This window comes from Grampus griseus (genome assembly GCF_964374135.1).
Source record: "Grampus griseus genome assembly, chromosome: 15".
Taxonomy (NCBI): domain Eukaryota; kingdom Metazoa; phylum Chordata; class Mammalia; order Artiodactyla; family Delphinidae; genus Grampus; species Grampus griseus.
The window spans coordinates 5982333-6004489 of NC_139009.1; the positions used below are offsets into that span (position 1 = coordinate 5982333).

The 22157-nt window shown below is 42.2% G+C and overlaps 1 protein-coding gene across 3 annotated transcripts in view; it reads right to left on the minus strand.

Annotated features, from left to right (window-relative positions):
• Window positions 1–22157, minus strand: part of MBOAT2 (membrane bound glycerophospholipid O-acyltransferase 2) — a 117014-nt gene that overhangs the window by 51867 nt on the left and 42990 nt on the right. For all 3 annotated transcript variants that reach the window (XM_082671851.1, XM_082671852.1, XM_082671853.1), the window contains one exon: window positions 19527–19604. In XM_082671851.1, the coding sequence (XP_082527977.1) occupies window positions 19527–19604 (78 nt within the window). The remainder of the gene's footprint in view (window positions 1–19526; window positions 19605–22157) is intronic.

Sequence of the window (22157 nt, forward strand, 5' to 3'; positions counted from 1 at the left end):
GCCAATAAAAATTGATTTAAAAAAAACAAGTTGGGCTTCCCTGGTGGCGCAGTGGTTGAGAGTCCACCTGCCGATGCAGGGGGCACGGGTTCATGCCCCGGTCCGGGAGGATCCCACATGCCGCAGAGTGGTTGGGCCCGTGAGCCATGGCCGCTGAGCCTGCACGTCCGGAGCCTGTGCTCCGCAACGGGAGAGGCCACAGCAGTGAGAGGCCCGTGTACCGCAAAAAAAAAAACAAGCTAACTAACTGCAATCCGCCTCGGCCCACCTCTCTGACCTCATTTTACATGAGACCTTGGCCTTGGCCTCATTTTACCTGGAGACCTTGGCCCACCAGGGACCAGCAAGGCTGGAGCTCTTGCTGGGCTCTGAATACACCCAACACCGGACTCTTGAGAGCCTGGCCCAGGCTCCTCCACCTGCCTCGAGGGCTCTCCCTCTGGTTCCATGAATAACTGGCTCGTTTGCATCATTTAATTCTCAACTCATCTAAAGTAGCAGCCATGTTCTTTCATTCACCTCAGTCTTGGAAATAACATTGATTGAATGTTGTGTTTACCTGTTTATTGTCTGTCTGGTCCCACGTGAACAATAACTCCAGCAAGGCAGTCCAGCTCGCGGCCACTCCTCCCACACCTAGAACCGACCACGGCACACAGAAGGTACTTGGGTACCTAACGCGGACTTGCTGACGACAGCCCCAAGTTCCCCATTTTTAAACTGGGTTGTCTGGCTTCTTATTATTAAGTTGTAAACGTTCTTTATATATTCTGGACATAAGTCCTGTATCAAATATATGTTTTGCAAATATTTTCCCCCAGAGGCTTGCCTTTTTGTTTTCTTTTTCTTTTTTTTTTGGCCACGCAGCTTGTGGGATTTTAGTTCCCTGACCAGGGATCAAACCCAGGCCCTCAGCAGTGACAGCACAGTGCGGAATCCTAACCTCTGGACCGCCAGGGAATTTCCTTTAATGGTGTCTTTTGAAGAACAAAAGTTTTAAATTCTGATGAAGTACAACTAATCAGTTTTTTCTTTATGGACCATCCTTTGGGTGTCATATCTAAGAAGTCTTTGCCTAATCCAAAGACATAAAGAGTTCCTTCTATATTTTCTTCTAAAGTTTTATAGTTTTAGCTGTTATATTTAGTGGGGCTATGATACATTTTCAGTTAGTTGTGTGAGGTAAGGCCCAGGCTCATTTCTTCACATATCCAACTGTCCCAGCACCACATGTTGACAAGACCATCCTTCCAAATGAATGGCTTTGGAGCTTTTGTCAAAAATCAATTGACCACAAGTCTAAGGGCTTATTTCTAGACTCTCCATTTTGTTTAAACCATTTACATATCCATCCTTATATCATTATCACAGCATCTTTATTACTGTAGCATTACAGTAAGTTTTGAAACTGGAGAGTGTAAATCCAACTTTGTTGTTCTTTTTCAAAACTGTTTTGGTTATTCAAGTTTCTTTGTATTTCCATATAAATTTGATGACTGGCTTGTCAATTTCTACCATAAAAGCCTTCTGGAATTTCTGTTAGGGATTACAGTGAATCTGTAGATCAGTTTCGGGAGAACTGCCATCTTATCAATACAAAGTCTTCCAATCCACGAACATGAAGTACCTCTCCATTTACTCTTCTTTAATTTCTCTCAGGGATGGTTTACAGTGTTCAAGTGCACTTGCATTTATTAAACTTATTCCTAAGTATTTTATTCCTTTTGACGCCCCTGTGAGTGGAACTGTTTTTGCACTTTCACTTTTGGAATATTTGTAATATATAGAAATATAGTTGATTTTGTATACCCATCTTGCATCCTACAACTTTGCCAAACTCGTTTATTAGATCTGGTGGTCTCTTCTGTAGCTGCTCCAGCACTCCCTTGACGACTGTTTGTGAGATATATCTTTTCCACTCTTTTACTTTCAAGCTGTGTCTTTTCATCTACAGAGTGCCTCTTATAGAAAGCATATGGTTAGATCTTTTATTATCCAGTCTGCCTTTTGATTCACATTTAATGTAATTATTGATACGGTCAGGTGTACACCTGCCATTTTGCTATTTGTCTTAGGTATGTCTTGGGTCCTTTTTTACTGCCTACTTTTGTATTAAAAAAAAATTTGGTAGTATGCTATTTTAATTCCACTGTTGATTTTCTTCACTCTATATTTTTTTAGTTATTTTCTTAGTGATTGCTCTAGGGATTACGGCATGCATATTTCAGATTGATGCTGACTTAATTCTGATAAAATATAGCAAGTTTGCTCCAATACACCTCCATTTTCTCCCTTGTCCTTTGTGCTAATATCATTATATGTATGGCGTCTATGTATTGTTATAATCCTAACAATACAGTGTTATAATTACTACTTTATACAGCCATACATCCTTTAAATAAAAAAAGAGAAAATACACATGTAGAGCATTTTTTATATTTATCCCCGTATTTACCATTTTTAGAGCTCTTCATTTCTTCCTGTGGATTCAAGTTACCATCTGGTGTACTACTTGCAACCTGAAGAACTTCCTTTAGAATTTCTTGTAAAGTTGGTCTTTGTTTACCTGGGAATGTCTTTACTTCACCTTCATTTCTGAAGGATAGTTTTGCTAGATATAGAACTTGTAGTTGAAAATTTTTTCCTTCAGCATTTTGGATAAGCCATTCTACTCTCTTCTGGCCTCCACTGTTTCTGATAAGAACTGCATTGTCCTCCGTCTGCAATGAGCTATTTTTCCCTTTCTGCCTTCAAGATGCTCTCATTGTCCTTTCTTTCAACAGTGTGACTACAATGTATCTTAGTAACCAGCTGTTTGTTTATCCTTCTCGGGGCTGTTGAGCTTCTTGGACCTGGAAATTAACGTTTTTCATCAAATGTGTGATACAGTTGGCCACCATTTTTTCAAATACTTTTTCTGTCCTTTTCTCCTTTGACTCACCTTTTGGAACTCTCATTACCCATTATGTCAGCATACTTGATGGCATCCCACAGGTCTCTGAGGTTTGTTTTTCTTCAGTGTTTCTTACATTTGTTCTATAGACGGGCTAACAGCTACTGATCCATCTTTAAGTTCAGTGGTTCTTTCTTTGGCCATCACAAATAACTGTGTAGCACATCTAATGAATTTTCATTCTAGTTATTTCCTTTCAACTTTAGGAGTTTCATTGGTTCTTTTCAATAGTTTCTATTTCTTCATTGATATTCCCTATTTGTTGAGTCATGGTGATCATATCTTCCTTTAATTCTTTGAGCATATTAATAATAGCTGCTTTGAAGTCTTTGGTAAATTCAACGTCAGGGTCCATTTAGAGACAGTTTTCAATTGACTGCTTTTTTCCCCTGTTTCTCATAACTTTTTGTTTAAAAAGGGACACGTTGGGCTTCCCTGGTGGTGCAGTGGTTGAGAGTCCGCCTGCCGATGCAGGGGACATGGGTTCGTGCCCCGGTCCGGGAAGATCCCACATGCCGCGGAGCGGCTGGGCCCGTGAGCCATGGCCGCTGAGCCTGCGCGTCCGGAGCCTGTGCTCCGCAATGGGAGAGGCCACAACAGTGAGAGGCCCGCGTACCGCAAAAAAAAAAAAAAAAAAAAGGGACACGTTAAAATAATACAGTAACTGAACTTTGTCTTTCTTCTTGAGCATTGTTGTGCTATTCTGTGTTGACTCTCTCTCACCCGTGGCACACAGCAGCTGACATCTCCACGCAGTTTTTTAAATTCTTGGTTTTATTTTTCAGCCTCACTCGAGGAGTCACCCCTGTCTGTAATCTCAGTGGTCAGCCAAGGGTTGGTCAGGGCTTGTGTTCAAACACCTGCAGCCAGTAAGGCTTCTGCCCTCCGCCGAGGGGTCTACGTGTGGGTTTGAGAGCTCATTCTATGGTCCAGCAGTTCTCAAGTCCGCCCCAGCTTTCCCTGTCCCTCAGGCCTTCCCAGACCTCCCCTGGCGTGGATGCAGTCTCCAGTCAGCCAGGGTTGTGCTGAGATCTTCTCTAGTCCCTTTATAGCTCTCTCGCTGCCAGGATCTCTCTGCTGAACGTATGGACCACATCCTCAGGACAGGAGAGCTGAAGGCATTCTCTGTGAACCACTGCATGGGTTTTCTGCCTTCCACTCTAAATCAAGTCAATCAAAGCTGCTGTTTTTGTGGCCATCCCTGCCCCAGGCGAACTACTCTGCCAGGGAATGAAGAATGGAGGTAAGCCCAGGCAAGAACACCACAATTCCCACTGTTCTCACTCAAAGGTCACCTATTTTCTTTTAAATAAATGCATCTCAAATTGTTGTTTACTTTTGGTCAATTTCCAGAGCCTTAAAATGGTTTTGACCAGTTGATCCAGTTTTATCGCTGTTTTGGAGGGAGAAAATTTGCGGACCTTCTCGTTCCTCAATAGCTGGAACTTCTGTCAATTAAAATAGGATTTGGTAGGCTAGCATGGAAATATTATTTCTGTGGGGGGTAAATTCAAGTTCTAAAATAGATCCAGAAAATCAGAAACATATCCACACCTAGAAAAGTCCTGGTGGCAAGAAGAGCTTGCCAGCCCTCAATGGGAGAGTCAGCTGAGCTCTGTTACTAGGAAATCGGCTCTGTATTTGTGACTCTAACAGAGGAATTTTAAAACACTTTAAAGAACCAGCTGCTCTACCAGCAAAAGCCAGCCATGCCGTCTTCATAAAGATTCAGAGGCCCCCCTTTTGTTCCCAGTCACTAATGTGCCACTGTCCTCTGTGGGGTCAGTAACCACCTCCCCAGGATCCCCATTTTAGGCTTTTCCCTGGATATAGAGACACCAGGTTCTGGAGTCCAGGGACCAGCACACACTCTTGATTTCTTCCTAGAGACCTGCAGGTAATCTCTGTTCCACAATAAAACTTCTGTGGCTCGGAAGGCAGGGCCTGCTGGGTTCCCTGCCCTGGCGCTCTGCCCAGGTGCCCTCTCACCTGGAACCATGAGGTCTCCACAGGTTACAAATACAATACAAGTCGTGAGGCACTGTGTTTGTTCTTTTACAAAGCCTTATTCATGAAAAAAAGGAAAGGAGCTTAGCTGTATTCACTACATCAGACACAAACAGTGACATGGATACATGAAGCCACTCGATTCTTTCCTGTCCTCACTTTGTTTATGGATGACAGAAATGACCCGAACCGCCTGGCCCCTGTTCAGCTCTTTTAAGAAATCTAACTCTGTTCCCACACCTGGCTCTATAACATAATGAAGTCACTTAATTGTGTTTTATAAAGAAAATTTCCGAAGTTGATTCAGATACACAAATAAAATTGGGTATTGGCTGTTGGTATTAAGCAAGATTATTTTATCGTTCAAAATGCAAAGACTTCTATGGGACTTCCCTGCAGTCCAGTGGTTAGTACTCAGCGCTTCCACTGCCATGGCTCGGGTCCAATCCCTGGCTGGGGAACTAAGATTCCACAGGCAGCGCGGCATGGCCGGAAAAAAAAAAAAAAAAAAAAAAAAGCAAAGACTTCTATAGTTTACATCAAGATTTAAGATCTCTGAATTGTAGCTCAAAATATCATCTGATGAAATAGTCCTTAAGTCAATAAATACACAGAAATGAAAATTTAAAGTTTTTAAAAACATCGAAAACGATGTCTGGCAGACAATGTAATGACAGAATCTTGAACTGAGAAAGATAATTACCCACAAAAATGCATCCAGATTTCAGCCTATTCTAGTTGCTACTAAAACCAGGACCATGAAAAAAAAGTTTGGAAAAGGCTTCATGTCACCCCTACCACCCCAAGTCAGAGATCCTGGGCCCCTCCCAACTGGAAGGCCAGGAACCTGTCACTCTCTGTTCTTCAGGGCTGCACTGTAACAAAGAAAGGGTCCTGAGCTCCCTCCCCACTAGCATGAAAGGTCACTCATCTTTCTTCTCTTATACTTCGGGGTGAAAAATACTTAGGTGGAAAAGGAGAAAAGGAAAGAGGTGATTCAATTAATTCTGTGAAGATCTTCAAAGCAAGGGCAGCAAGGAAGACGATGAAAGTCCAGCTGTGTGATGTGATCTAATGAAGCGGCTGGAGCTGCAGAGCAACAGCGGACTGGAGGGGTCAGGAGGGAAATAATTACAGCTGACGGGCACCACCACCGACTGCAGGCTGACCACGCCAGGCGTGGTTTTCAGATGTCTAAGCCTCAAAACAACCCAAGAGGAAACTGAAGCAAGGTTGTTCTCAGTGATGGCTAACATGCAGGAGAAGTAAGGATTTATCCCAATGGCCTGGCTTCGCTGCTCAGCTGCCCGAAGAGGGTGCAAGCAAGGCAGGAGAGAGCTGGGGCCCAAGATGCTCTCTGGGTGTTCATCACTCGGGCCGCAGTGGAGACGGGCAGAACCAGAGAGCCGGCAGTACCATCCTGCAGGGAAGGAACACCTGCGGGCCACTGACTCCCGTCTCCTCCTGCCAGGGACATTTCCCCTCCTCCTTTGTCTCCGTTTCTGTTACTTCTAAACGCCTTACCTTGCATCTTTAAGGATCATCTCCCACAAAGTATCTTTATCTTCAACTTTTACTTATAAATTTATGTTATCTGCTAAGCGTGAGTGGATAAGGTGAGTAGACATAAAGGTGGCTAAGATTTACACTAACCTTTGAAAAGAATGGGAAAGGGAACTGAAAAGTGTCAATTCAACTAATTTTCAAGAGAACTGAAGGCTTAAGTGAAGGAATAAATCATGAATCTGTAGCAGCCCAGAACCATCACATGGGTCTCTCTCCAACACTCTGCTGCCCAAATACGATAGGGATCTGTGTCCACCCCAGACTGGACATCTGCCTGGTGTACAGAGTGACATGGGAGCAAGGGTGGCAGAGACGACGTACAGCAGGAAGGTGAGGTCAGGAGAACACCTGGAACCAGCATCCCCTCTAGCACGGTGTGTACGCTCTCAACCCGTCTCTGTCGTTTCACTGCACCTCCAGGAGCTCGTCCAATCGTGGAGGAAGGGAGTGAGGAAGCTTGGGTACAGAATCTGTGGTCTCAGCTGGCAGATTTCAGAGGCAGAGCGGCAGCAGGCAAAGAAGTAGACGGCAAGGGCATGAATACAAGGAACTGTAAGAGCCCAGATGGTTCCGATGACAGGGCCAGGTTACAAGAGGCATGAGAGAATTCTAGACCAGCTGTCCTCAAGCTTTTTGGCCCCAGGGTCCTCTACACTCTTCAAAATTACTGACAAAACCAAAGAAGCATAACCCACTTAAATAACGGCCACTGATATTCACCATATGAGAACAAAACTGAGAATTTTAAAAATATTTGTTAATTCAAGAATAACGACAATAAACCTACAATGCTAGGTTTTCATGAAACAATGTTTTTATGAGAAATAAGTATGTTTCCCAAAACCAAAAAAAAAGAAATTACTGAGAAGGGCAGCACTATATTTATGCTTTTGCAAATCTTTTTAACATCTGACTTAATAAGAAGACAGCTGAATTCGCAAATGTTTCCGCTGCAGTATCACACATCATGTAGCCTCGGGAAAGCCCCACTGTACATGCAGGGGGGAAAGAAAGTGAAAAAAGCAAATCATATCTAAATATTATTATGAAAACCGTTTTGACTTGACAGCCTCCTAAAAGGATTGCATGGACTCCTGGGGTCTCTGGACCATACTTTGCAAACTGCTAACCTAGAGAAGGGTAGATGACAGCACTTTGGAGGAACAAACACCAGAGCGGCCAGATAAGCCCCAAGATTGGGAAGGAAGTCGTGGGAAGGCAAGAGAACTTCCATCTGACATGTTAGCAGGCACAAACCTTAAATCAGATACCAAATTTGGCTAGCACCTTTTGTTTCTGTTTGTCTGGGGGAGGGATGGATGGAGTGGGTCATAAATCAGAATCACTATCCCATTCTTTATCCCAAAGAGGTGAGAATTACTGCTATAGAAAATACTATTCCTGATAAAAGTATGCTCTGTTGGGTGTACTGGGGGCGAGAAAAATGGTTAAAAATCACTGATTAACTTATGGCTCTTAGATTTAACAGGAGTCGTCAAATGAAGCCTAGATAAATTAAGAAACTAACACAAGAATTAGAATTAAGAACTTTAGCTTTCCAATTCAGCATTCACACTAAGAATAATTTATACCACTTGCACACACACCAATTAACAGTGAGGGAAAACACCCCCAAAATAAAATGGATGGGACACTGAATATTTCCCACGGCAAATGCACACGCTGATAATGTTGGGGAAGAGCCAATTTTAGTGGCTGCATGGGGCTTTTTTTTTTTAACATCTTTATTGGAGTATAATTGCTTTACAATGGTGTGTTAGTTTCTGCTTTACAAAAAAGTGAATCAGCTATACATATACATATGTTCCCATATCCCCTCCCTCTTGCATCTCCCTCCCACCCTCCCTATCTCACCCCTCTAGGTGGTCACAGAGCACCGAGCTGATCTCCCTGTGCTATGCGGCTGCTTCCCACTAGCTATCTATTTTACATTTGGTAGTGTACATATGTCCATGCCACTCTCTCACTTCGTCCCAGCTTACCCTTCCCCCTCCCCGTGTCCTCAAGTCCATTCTCTACATCTGCGCCTTTATTCCTGTCCTGCCCCTAGGTTCTTCAGAACCACTTTTTTTTTTTTTTTTTTAGAGTCCATATATATGTGTTAGCATACGGTATTTGTTTTTGTCTTTCTCACTTACTTCACTCTGTATGACCGACTATAAAGCTGAGATACAATCATTACAGTACAGGCAGCTGTAAGGATTGCATGGGAATGCACCTCAGCATTTAACATGTATCTGACATAGGATTTGTGTTTAATAAACATCAGTTTATTATTTGGCAGTTTAGCTATTAAGAGTAACTTATCTACGGGCTTCCCTGGTGGCGCAGTGGTTGACAGTCCGTCTGCCGATGCAGGGGACACAGGTTCGTGCCCCAGTCCGGGAAGATCCCACATGCCGCGGAGCAGCTGGGCCCGTGAGCCATGGCCGCTGAGCCTGCGCGTCCGGAGCCTGTGCTCCGCAATGGGAGAGGCCACAACAGTGAGAGGCCCGCGTATCGCAAAAAATAAAAAAATAAGAGTCACTTATTTGCAATTAAGGTTGTCTATTGTCCTTTAGGGGGTTCATCTTATTCATTTCTTAACTTTTATCATTTTCTTTGTTGGATTTTACTTTCAAGTCTTTAAGTCCACTCTCTATACATTTTAAAGCTCTCATGTCTAAGGAAAAATGCTTTGCATACTATTCTAAATAATAGCTCTAAATTCACTCACGTTTTGAAATGAAACTATGCTCCAACAAAATGAGTTCTAGACAAGATTTTTTAAAACTTTGAAAGGCAAATAGTGCCAAGCCCATCCTGAAATGTTATCTTCTTCCCAAGGCAAGTCTTGGTAAGGCACATACTCTGTACTACCCCAAGGTTAATCTCCAGGCCAGGAAAAGATGAGCAATTCCATCTCTTTTCTGGGCCTCGCTAAGTTTAAGCCACAGCTCAGTTTTCACTGTGAGAAACAGATGCCCAGGCTCACTTGCTGTAACATCCTTTCACCAAAATGCCCGGCCATTTTTCAGGTCATCAGATATTTCCCCTGTTACTCTTTGTCTCTCTCTCCATAACTACTCTAAATAAGGACTCTGTTTAATAAGCCAGCGGCAGCAGGTAGGACAAGGTCAGTATCTTTCCCCTACACAAATTAATTTATCAGAAAGAATTTTAAAATTCTCTTTTTAGTCAACTGACATTAAAATAGTATTTTAAAGTACTATTTTTTAAAAATATTTATTTATTTATTTGTTGCTCTTGGGTCTTAGTTGAGGCAGGCGTGCTCCTCAGTTGCAACACGTGGGCTCCTTACGTGTGGCTCGCCAGCTCCTTAGTTGTGGCAGATGAACTCTTAGTTGCAGCATGCATGTGGGATCTAGTTCCCTGACCAGGAATTGAACCCAGGCCCCCAGCACAAAGTCTTAACCACTGAGCCACCAGGGAAGTCACTAAAGCACTATTTTATAGTAGTATTTACAACATCATAAATCAACTCTCATAAAAATTTTTTAAAAGTCTGTATTTATTATGTATTTGAAATAATATCAACCTCAAGCATGGAGCTTGTAAAAATCTGAACAATTTTAAATAAAGGAAGATTATTTAGAGAATAAAATCACTAGTATCCAAATATTTCTCTAAAGGGTAAAGCCTTTTAAAAATATCCCAACACCACATTCTAATGAAGACCAAGGAAAAGCCAGTCCCAATACAATGTCTCCATTCTTGCTATTTTTCAGAAAATAAACCAGGCTGTTTATGCTATCTGGTAAGCAGGCGAGAATCTCTTTTTGTTTCTCCAACTTAAAAAAAAAAACAACAAAGAAACAAAAAAACTTTAAAAGAATCTCAGTAAATCAATAATCTAACAACAGAAATTAACTTCACAGACTTCCAGGGCTGACTGTTACCGGTTTTGTTACTGGTTCTAGTGACCTCACATATTGGAACTACAGTTTCCTTCTCTGTACAGTGGATAATGACACCCCTACACGGGACTGTAGGCACAGTTAAATGGAATATTTATACAGAGCACTCAACAAAGTGACTGAACATGGAAGTCACTCCACCAGTCAAGCTCCAAAGTCCAAGTCCAAGCACCCTATTAAATCACACTGTTTCTAATACAGTGAAGATAAAACCTGCCCATGTCAAGTCTATAAATGTACCATAACAATACACCACAAGCAGACTCAGCATTCAGCAAGACCTAATTTTCCAAAACAATTCCCTCATTTCTTACCTAAAAGTAAAAAAAAAAAAAAAAAAGAGAGACCATTCAGGCAAGCTTTTTCTCTCACAAAACTTCAACACGGACCATATATTTTAGGTAAATAGCATGGTGTTATGACACATAGATGAATGATTCTGTTCATCATTTTAACAGACGGTTACATGGGTTTTAATTTTTCCTTCAACATCCTATCAAGGATTAGGATCTTTTCTTTTTTTTTTTTCTTTTTTTTTTTTTTTGCGGTACGCGGGCCTCTCACTGTTGTGGCCTCTCCCGTTGCGGAGCACAGGCTCCGGACGCGCAGGCTCAGCAGCCATGGCTCACGGGCCCAGCCGCTCCGCGGCATGTGGGATCCTCCCGGACCGGGGCACGAACCCGCGTCCCCTGCATCGGCAGGTGGACTCTCAACCACTGCACCACCAGGGAAGCCCAAGGATTAGGATCTTGTTGTAAAAGATTAGTTTCCAGAGGTACCCAAGATGAAAAGGTGAGTCCTTGTACTTTGCCAATGAGAAGTACATATTCTTTTTTTTTTTTTTAACATCTTTATTGGGGTATAATTGCTTTACAATGGTGTGTTAGTTTCTGCTTTATAACAAAGTGAATCAGTTATACATATATATATGTTCCCATATCTCTTCCCTCTTGCGTCTCCCTCCCTCCCACCCTCCCTATCCCACCCCTCCAGGCGGTCACAAAGCACCGAGCCGATATCCCTGTGCCATGCGGCTGCTTCCCACTAGCTATCTACCTTACGTTTGTTAGTATATATATGTCCATGACTCTCTCTCACCCCATATTCTTATTTTTAATTATTACAACTATCTGGTTATGTTTATTAATATATGAATTGTTATTTTCAAAACAAGAAAGATATGTCATCTAATTGGATAATATCTTCAAAACTCCCTTTTGTTTTTCAATTGATTAATTTGGAGAATGAGCTATCAAACTGGCATTTTAGACAAACCTGACCTGGCAGGGCCCCATTACATGACCCGCCTGTGCAAACCTCTTCCTACGCTAACATATTCAGATATAACAGCAACACCCAAAGTAACAGCGTTATTTACCAAGGGATGGGTGCTCGTGTTGTCAGCAGCCCCACATTACCGCAATCCTCCCACTTCATATAGAAACCCTTAATCCAAGGAGGAAAAAAGCTTCCCTTCCTGGCTCAAGAATGACTGGATCCTTAACAGAGATCCAGTTTACAACTGGAAACACAACTTAGAATTCAAATACCTCCCAAAGAGATACTATAGTGCCTTAATGGTGTAAAGGAATCTGAATCAGACCCTGTCCCGAGTGCAGGATTTGATGGTATGACGGTATGTCCTAAAGATTCTTCAGGATCCAGCACGGTCTGGACACCCTACTACCTCTCACCAAGTAATGGGTTTTCCTTCCCATGGGAATTGAGAATATTGAAAAACCTCAGCTCCCGAGCACAATATGCCAAAAGGCCACTGCATCCTTTTGGATAAAAGTATCTGCATCTTTGCTCTAAGGAAGCGTAACCAACACATACAAATCCCTGCCTTTGTTCAGGACCCTGTTGGCTCCCATTACCTCTCCTCAATCAATTCAGGGTATTTCTATTTAATGATGCATTCTCCTAATCATAAGGCTTAAAAAAAAAAAAGCTTAATGCTTAGAAGTAATAAAGTGCAGAAGCAAAAAGCTTGGGTACTGGGTGCCATCAGACACACCCAGCTCTAATCCCAGATTTACCTCCTACTAACCTGCTTCTGGGGAAACAGATCTACTGCACCCACCTCCAGGGCTGCTGCTAGGATTAGCTGTCAATCCATGTGCTCTGCACAGTGATGGATACGAATAATTACTGAAACAGCAACTGTTGTAAGGATAAGATAATGTAAAAAATCAATTTTAGAATTACTTACGGTTTTCCAGTTGAAATCCAGCTCTTAGCTCAGGATAGCACAGCAATACCCAAAGGGCCTGTACCTTCATTCCAAGCCACTGAAAGGCTTTTTTTTTTTTTTGCGGTACGCGGGCCTCTCACTGTTGTGGCCTCTCCCGTTGCGGAGCACAGGCTCCGGACGCACAGGCTCAGCGGCCATGGCTCACGGACCCAGCCGCTCCGCGGCATGTGGGATCTTCCCGGACCGGGGCACGAACCCGTGTCCCCTGCATCGGCAGGCGGACTCTCAACCACTGCGCCACCAGGGAAGCCCGAAAGGCTTTTGAGTATGGTCCACCGAGAGTGGAAAAGAAAAAGTCTAAGAGTCCAGTTTCCTTCCTGCCACATTTTATTCCCTCTCATGGGATTATGGGGTTGTCCTTGGTGAAGTTAATATTCTCCCCACAGAGTTCCTGCCGTGCCACTAACTACTGCTCATTAACTTCATGAGGACAAATCTTCAAGTGACTTGAGGCTTCTGCCCGCCAGACGGCGTTTCCGGGATCTTCATTCCTTCCTAGTAGACTTCAAGCAGCTCTTCACGCTATTTCTTTCCAGATGTCCATATTGCAGGAGTCTCGGTGGTACTGGCAGATGACAGGTGAAAATGGATCCCTGGCCTACCTGCTCTTCAGGGTCACGGACGACTGAGACAAAAGCACAGCAGCTAAAACTGCCTGGTCCTTCCCTAACTTCACGCCCATGCCCAGGCCCACTGCTCTACAGCCAGCGTCAGGGGCAGAAAATCAGGTAGGGAGCAGGAAACACCACCGACTGCCACTCAACCCATCAAGCTTGCCATTCGAGGCCTGCCGCACGGATGAATATAATCTGCTCGGAAACACCCAACCAAAAGGAGGTGCAAAAAAAGCCTACAAACGTTCATTCAACGGAACAGAACAGAACAGAGAACCTCTCTTCCTGAGCTTCTGTCATCCACACGCTCAACAATGGTAGTATAAAATGAGGAAAGCATCCCTGCCGAGGAGTTCATAGTCTGGGAGGAGAAAAAATGAATTACAGCGACTGCGTGAATCCTGACAGCAACCTCTGACGTGACATCGCCAGAGGCAGCAAAACCCAGCGAAACACTCGGTGACCAGGAATGGCCTCTGAAAGCATTTCCCCCAGAATGTGAACCCTCTTCTTGGCAACCGAACCCTGTATGCAGACAAAAGCTTACCTGGGCTCACCTGGGCACCCACATGCTCCTCAGCTGAGTCACCGGCTTAATGCAGTTTAGACTCAGAAAGGTAAGGTGACTTGGCTAAGGTCCCAGAGCTAATGAAATGTAGCAGAACCTAAATTCAAACCCATACATATCTGCCCCTATTACTCATCCAGTGAACCACTAAGGCCACCTGGGGGGAAGTCAGAGTTGGAAGCTGATCTTCTCTCATGCCCTAGGCCTGCTGTTCAATTTGATACCAATACAAGAGGATTCTGAGGAACATGGTTTTTAATATTTCCCAATATTTAAAAATATATTTTAGCATAAGTCTATTTAACACCAAACGTCTGTATTCTGTTTCCAACTGTTTCATTCTGCTGAGCACATAGTAAATGGCTGGTGTAGATACACTTTCTTCTTTTTACTACCTTCCAAGCTGGTCACTCCTTTATGCTTCCTCAGCCCTGAGGGCATCATCTTTTATAACAGTAATCACAGTGTGATCGGTAGTTTGACAGCAAGTGTCTTGCAGAGACGGAGCGTGTCTTTTTATCCATCACTGGGTCCCAGCATCACGTAACAAATACTTGTTGCATGACTGACTGTCTTAACATCTCCAACTCAGCGGTGCCTATCAGAGGGTAAGGACCACATCTCCACTGCCTCCGAGTTTCTGGAAACACTGTGGCACACAAGGTGTTTGTTCAAACTGGTGGGTAGCTGAGCCATGGGACGGTGGGGTTAAAATCACCTTCTTACAGCTTTTATAATATCATCCCATACAAAGCTTGGCAACCCGTTCACAGATGCAGTTTTCCTCTATGTATCTACCTCTTTTTCATGTTTTCTTTAGGTCATTTGTTTTGGTGAAAATTACTTGCCAGGTTATAAAGAAAATACTTCTGCTTAACTTCTCAAGGTTATCAGGCTCAAGGTTAACATGCTTCCCATGTTAATAACTATCCCACATTTCTGCTGTTTATATTTAAACAAGGGCAGTTGCCTTGTGCCGCGTTCCAAAATCTGGGACTGTTTTTTGGAACTCGAAACAAGCTTCCCCCATAGAAAAGTTAAAAAACAAAAAACGCAAAAACGCAAAACTAACATGAAGGGCACTTAGGTTCTCACGCCCATCCACAGAAGCCTATTGAGCCCATCAGAACACCACGGGACGCAGCCACGCTGCGCTACCTTCTCCAGGGAAAATGCCTCCCAGCCCCAGCTGGGAGCACCTGAAACGCATCGCTATCCTCCTTCCTCTTCTAACCAAGTGAGAAAGGCTCTCCCTCCACCCATTCCCCCATTCCCATCCCTTCTGTCTCTCCCCTACACTCCACTCTCCCTGGGAACAGAGATACAAGCAAAGCCCAGGAGATGCTCGGTTCTGAGAATCAGGGCTGCTACAATGGTTGTTCACAAAATTCTCACGGGGCAGCCCTGAGATGGCGCACAGGGATTTTGAAGGAGGCAGAGACCGTGACCCAGAAGCAAGAGCTCTAGGAGGCTACTTGGAAGGGCTTGCTGTCATGCAGAAGTCAGGTTATCATTCACTCATTCATTCAGTAGACACCTAGTGGGAGCATACAACCTCCAAGGTGGTGTACTACATTCAGAAAACCAAACCGGTAAGACATGACTGCCGTCACTGAATTTGTGGTGTATGAAGGCAAAAGACATTACTCCCCTAAGCATCTCACTGTAACTGAGGCCATCCTTCCTTGGGTCAAAAATGTGCATCTTCATACTTCACCTAGCAGGTACCAATTCCATCTCAGGATTCCTAAGAACAGCATATATACTCCCTTTAAGCATCTGAAGACAGCTTCACGTCCCCCTTCAACACCTAGATTTCCTTCCTTCAAGGGCACTGCAGGTTTTCAACGTTCCTTTTAAACCTTCATTCTTATAACTAAACTCAAGAAAACATGGATGCATCTGAACATCTATAAATTTGCCTAAGTGAGAAAATATACAAAACTCTTGAACCAACTCTCAGAAAGCACGCTACTTTAAGACTGATCCGCCTTCTTGCACCTCCCTTTACAATTTTTTTAATCTTTTTAATAGCTTTATTGAAGTAAAATTTACGTGCCATCAACTCACCTAATTTAAGTGTACAATTCAATGAATTTTAGTGAATTTATACAGGCAGTTTTGCAACCAAAAGCCTGCTGGAATTTTGACAGGCACTGCATTGACTCTATGGATCAACTGTGAGAGAACTGCCGTCTTAACAATACTGAGTCTGCCCATCCATGAATGTGGTGTCTCTCTCCATGCTTTAGGTCTGCTTTCATTTCTGTCAGCAAAGATTTTTATTTTCAGTTTAGTGGTCTTGCATTTCTTTCAATAAATTTATTCCTAAGCATATGATCCTTTTCGATGCTCCTGTGAATGAACTTTTAACAAATTTCACTTTTGGACTATTTCAATATGTAGAAATAAAAAGAATGTTTGTGTATCGCTCTTATATACTGTGATTTTACTATTCCCTTTATAATTTTTTGAATAAGGTATTTTTCATTATCGTGCTAAGTGTTAAACATCAAGTCCTGAGTCCTGCATTATTTCACTTCCCTTTCAAGCAAGAGCTACGCCAAGAAGGCGAACATTTCAACCAGCTTTTTAGAAACCATCTGCTTCAGAACAATAATCCAAAGTGAATCATTAATAAAGTCCATTATTCCATTTTTTGTGCTATAGCAAGTTTAAAATTACCACTTGGCAAACCTTATTTCATAGTTTTGAAACGAGCAGAAGAGTGTGTGTCCGCCTGCCTCTCTTTTTTCAAATCCCTGTGGCAGGAGTGTGCTTAGTATATGGTCCACCCGCTTTTTTGGTAAAGGAAGTCTGATGGAAGCACAGGTCAAGTTCGTTGTTCACATACTGGCTTTGTGCACAACGACAGAACTGAGAAAAGCCGTGACAGAGGCTGTGTGTCCTGCAGAGTCTAAAATACTTGCTATCTGGTCCTTTACAGACAGTTTGCCAACCCTTGCTCTCAGAAACGCTGGTCAAATCTGTGAAAGTTAAATCCTCCCCAGACAAATTAAGGAGAATCAACATCCTAAGATATAGGACCTTCTACCCCTAAATACTCTTTTTCTTCTTGCCTCTAACACTTGAGGTTTTCAATTTTTTTTCCTCAAAAACTTCAAAGCTTATATGAAAATAAGCTTTGAATTCTAGAATAAATTAAATTTTACTGGTAAATTAAAAAGCACTGAATTCTAGAATAAATTAAATTTTAATGGTAAGTTATCTAATTATGGATCAGAATAAAATAGCATACATATAAGTGTGAAATAAAGGGAGCTATAAAAATAAAGTTTATATTAAAATATTTTAATTTACAAATGGATTTGTTACAGAGAGTGCAAAAACTACACTATGAACAGCTTACAAAGTATATAAAACAAAGAGATCCAAGAATTTTTAAACTGTTAAATACTCAGGGAGTCCAAATCCTTCACTTAAAAAGATTTAAACCCTTGTTGTTCAAAGAAACATATTACACATACCATGTAAAACTAGACTGAAAGAAATAAACAGAACTGTATTATACGTAAACAATAACTTCAGACAACAAAGTAATGCTACAAGCCCCATCCAGTATATTTGAATGAAATTCTGAAGTCTGGACCCATTAAACATTTTAAATTAATGTAAAGGCCTAAGTGAAAAGGGGGGAAAAAGCATGTATGGATAACAAGAAAAAAAACAAAAAGGAAAAAGTAAAGTCAAACAGAAAAACACAGAGGTATAAACTGAAATTGAAGGGAGCTAAAAGAGATTAAAATACACACTTTCTAACTTAATTACTCACCTACTCCTTATTGCCAACACTAGCAACTAACATGGCAAACCCATTTATAATAGCCTGCTCCGCGGATGGTGTCAAATTCTAAACACAGGCAACATACATGCAAGTAGCACTTTCCTCCTGATCACTTACTGTAAAAGAGCAACAAAATCAACTGTATCCAACTGTGTGTCTCTAAGGCTGCACCTTCCAACAGAATTTTCTATGACCACAGAAATCTTCTCTGTCTGCACTGCCCAGTACAGTAGCCACCAGCCACCTGTGGCTATTGAGCACGTGCCATGTGGCCAGTGTGGCTGGACAACTGAGCTTTAGATGTCAATTAATTTCAATCTACAGGCCACATGTGGCTAAGGGCGCCATACTGGACAGGGTCTGAAGCCTTAAAAGTTAACTTCAGAGACTGCCGTTGCCTTTCAGAAAAAGAAACAATTTCCTTTGACCAAATATGAATCTACTAGCCTTTCGATTTAAAAGACTTTTGTTTACGCAGGGATACACAAGTTACCTGTTTTCAGTAATCTAATCAGATTTTCCTTCTTTTTCCAGATTCAAAACATACAGCTCCTTTGTTCAGATATTAAAGACAGTATCGCTTTGAACCTGTCATCTGTATGAGATTTTATAAATAGGGTCATGATGGTATAAAAATTGCTTTTTTTTGATATACCATCAAAATATTTTACTCCTCTTATAAAAATTAAAATCAAAACACCAAGAACCTGGAGTACTGCAGTACAGAAGGGAGGCGGAAATCAACACAGGTGGCACCAGTGGAAACTGAGGGAAGACACTGGGTCAAAACAGAGTGGGTGACCCATGAGTCAACCACGGAAGATGCAAAATAGCATGAGATTTGGAAGAAAGCTAATCGATTAGTTACAAGTCCATCATTCCTTGTACAGAACTCTTGGAGCCACATGTACGTCAGAATTCAGAGACATAGTGCACCACCGATATCACGGAACACCCCCAGCGGGATTGGCCAGCAAGATCTGCGGGTACCCGGCCCCTGGTGTTCAACCAAGTAAGCGCTGCACACGTCTACTTTCCATTGAACGTCTCTGGCCCAGACCTCCACACCAGCTCCCCAGCACCGATGAACTGCCTCACGGACTCCCTAAAGTCAACAGGCACTTATTCAGCAAATACCCAGAGTGTTTACTACATATGAAGCACTGTTTTAGGTGACTATATACCTGTTTGAAACGCTTATCCCCTAGACATGCTCCCCACCTCCAGGGTTCTCTACACTCAGAAAACAGTGCTTCCATCTACCTGACCGTTCACACCAGGAACCTGGAGTCCTCCTGATATCCTTTTTCCCATCAATCACTAAATCCTTCCGAATGTACCTTCTAAATCTCCCTCCAATGTGTCAGACTCGCTCCGACGCTCCACTGCTGCCACTCCTAGACAAGCCAGTAGTCCTTACCTGGAGGCGGCTATGCCCCCGAGGGACCTGTGAAAATATCTAGGAACATCCATGGCTGTCACAACTTGGGGAGGAGGTACTACTGGCATCTAGTGGGCGGGGGCCAGGGAAGCCGCTAAACATCCTACAGTGCACAGGCCAGTCCCACGCACCCAAGAATGATCCAGCCTAAACTGTCAATAGCGCTGAGACTGAGAAACCTGCTCTAAGTAAGCAGAAGAGTGCTGCACATCAAGGGTTTTATTTTTGTATTTATGACAGTTCTTGAAAAAGTGATCACAATTTACAATAATTTTTAACAATTATTATTAAAAATAATAATTTTAATGTAATAAAATTCTACTTGACCCAATTCTATTATGTTGGAATACGTATTATATGTGAATAAAGTGAACACTTACTTGTGCATGTTCTCCACTCCTATTATGATCATGATACAGTAGGAAATTCCACTTTGTACAAGAAAATGTAAGGCATACCTGTGAAAAGTAAGAACACTGTTAGAAGAGCCCACGCACAAACATCAAACTGAAATAATTTAGGCTAAAAAGTGCTTATATATAACACACGACACTGCCAGATAAAAAAGAGGGAGCAAACCTCCAAAGCCTAAAATTCTGTGGATACCCCAGAGAGGGAGTCCCATCCCACAAGCCCCACAAGAGCTGGAAAAATAAGACAAAACCCCATAAAGCCACACTTGGGGTCCTAGTATTCCACGTTTACCAGCTACCTGAAAGCTCTATGGGGTCCTGAGGCTCAAGGTTTACAGCTTTTTCTGTAACTCAGGAACAGGGATGAAAAGGAGTAAGAAACCTGGGTTTCAGAATAGTCCCGACAGAACATCAGCTTTTGGCTTACCCAAACTAACTCTGCCAATACAGCTCTGTATCTGCAGTTATCTTTTCAAGTATTACTTACAAAATAGCAAAAAATACTAAATATTAGAATTCATTTAAAAGCAGGTACACCCTAATTTATTTATTCTGAAAACATGATGGTTCAAGTCAAATAAGCTTCCTTACACAAATGCAGTCAGTCCTTAATGTGCAGTAATCTATCTACAAAACGTTCTCACTGAGATGACACAGTTTCTTCTAACGTTCTAACGTAGAAATCTACCATTAAATGAGAGAACTAACTTATCCATTCATGTCACAAAATTCAGGCAAAACATGACTCAGTTCTCTGGTTTTAAAATCCACCCAAATTATCCCTAAGATTATGCATACATGTGCGCACACACACACAAACACAAAATTTCCATTTTCTTTCCCCTTTGATGGCATGAATAATGTATGAAAAATTTTTCAAATCATTGTATACAATTAAAAGTATCAATAAGTATCTTAAGCTATGATTAAAATTACTTTCTAACCTAATCATCATAGAATAACAGGCGCCTCCAATGTGGAAAAGCTACTTAATTTTTTTTCATTTTCCATAGAAATATTACAAATAAGAAGTAGGCTCCAAGGCAGGCCCATAGAAAAAACTTATTTTACTCATTGTACAAAGAATGTCTGTCAGTCTGTCTACTTGTCTCTTCCTCTGCCTAACACACACACACACACACGGGAACAATGTTGGCCTGGAATGCTACTATATAACCAAAGGACCAGGAGGCAGCAGAAAAACATATTTGTGTATAAACTGAAACAGAAAGAAGCTAAGAAAACATGACTAAAACGCACACTTTTCAAATTAATTACCAGCTCCTATTTATTGCCAGCACTAACGGAGTTCATGTGAAAATGCTGGAGTGGCCTGCTGGACACCTGCAAGGGCTTTATTAATTAGAATAGAACTCATTAACGATAAATGTCTTAAATGAAAAAAGATTCTGAAGACTCTTGGGGAAGTATCTTTCCTTTCCTACTGAATAAATTTCCTTGGAACATGAGGGATATATGACAACTTAGAAGCTAAAAGTTCTATGTTTCAAATAGCGAAGTGGTTCCCTCTATCACTTTGAGACGCCCACTCCCCGGGCATCGCCATTCAGATGACAAGCTTGGCGATCTTCTGGAGTGCAATGTGACACTCTGCCAGTTGTACAAGCCTTTGTTCCTGGGATAATATAAGTCTATCTGTACAGAGTGGACCCGCACTGCCCTCTATTTCACTGGCCTCCACAACGAGCATCAGGTTGCCTGTACACTCAACCACAGCACTGGTGGCTTTCCTCGTAATTTCCCATCCACAGCTACTCTACTTGCCCTTATTAGAAAAATGAGCATAATAAGTGCACAGGAGCTACCCAGCACTTTTCAGGATTAAAAGATAACACATGAAAAGTGCTGGCTGGGTTATGTGGCACACAGTACGCTTTCAAATATTATTAGGGAGGTAAAAATGCAAGCAAGAAGGTATCTTAGAAGTTTATTATAATCCAGCCCTCATCATTTTAGAGTTGAGGAAACAAAGCCCTAACATATACCCAGTTAGTACCCTAAGTGACACTGAGACTCAAGTTGTTTCCTCCTGGGCAACTGATCCACTGGCTGATTCCTCACAGGGTGAGCTGGAGTGGAACCCCATGGATTGTGTATCACCATCTTTCAAACAAAACAATCCTTTATCCCCAAACTTCAGTTTGTTTTTAGATATCACATTTTACATATGTTGAATTTCAAATCACACAAAAGGCAGGTAAAAAATTTATTTTTAGCAAAAAAAGAGTTTTAAAAAGGTTGAGAAACACCTCTTCGATTGTTCCACTGATCTTTACGAATGTCCATTTTCCGAAAGGCACAGTACTGGCCACTGGGAATAAAGAGTCAGGGGATACAGTCTCTGTCCTCAGAGACCTTCCAGTCTAGAGAGAAAGACATACTTTAATACTGTATGATAAACTGAGGAAGAGACTGGATAAACATAAACATTTCTAATCTGGACCACCGACTGGACAATGGTACCAACAGACCACAGTCACAATAACGGTCTTGACCCTGAGTAACCCTCCCTGCTCACGAGGAGCTGGCTACTGTGCTGAGCCCCTTTCTGAAGTATTACATCTTTTAGTCATCACA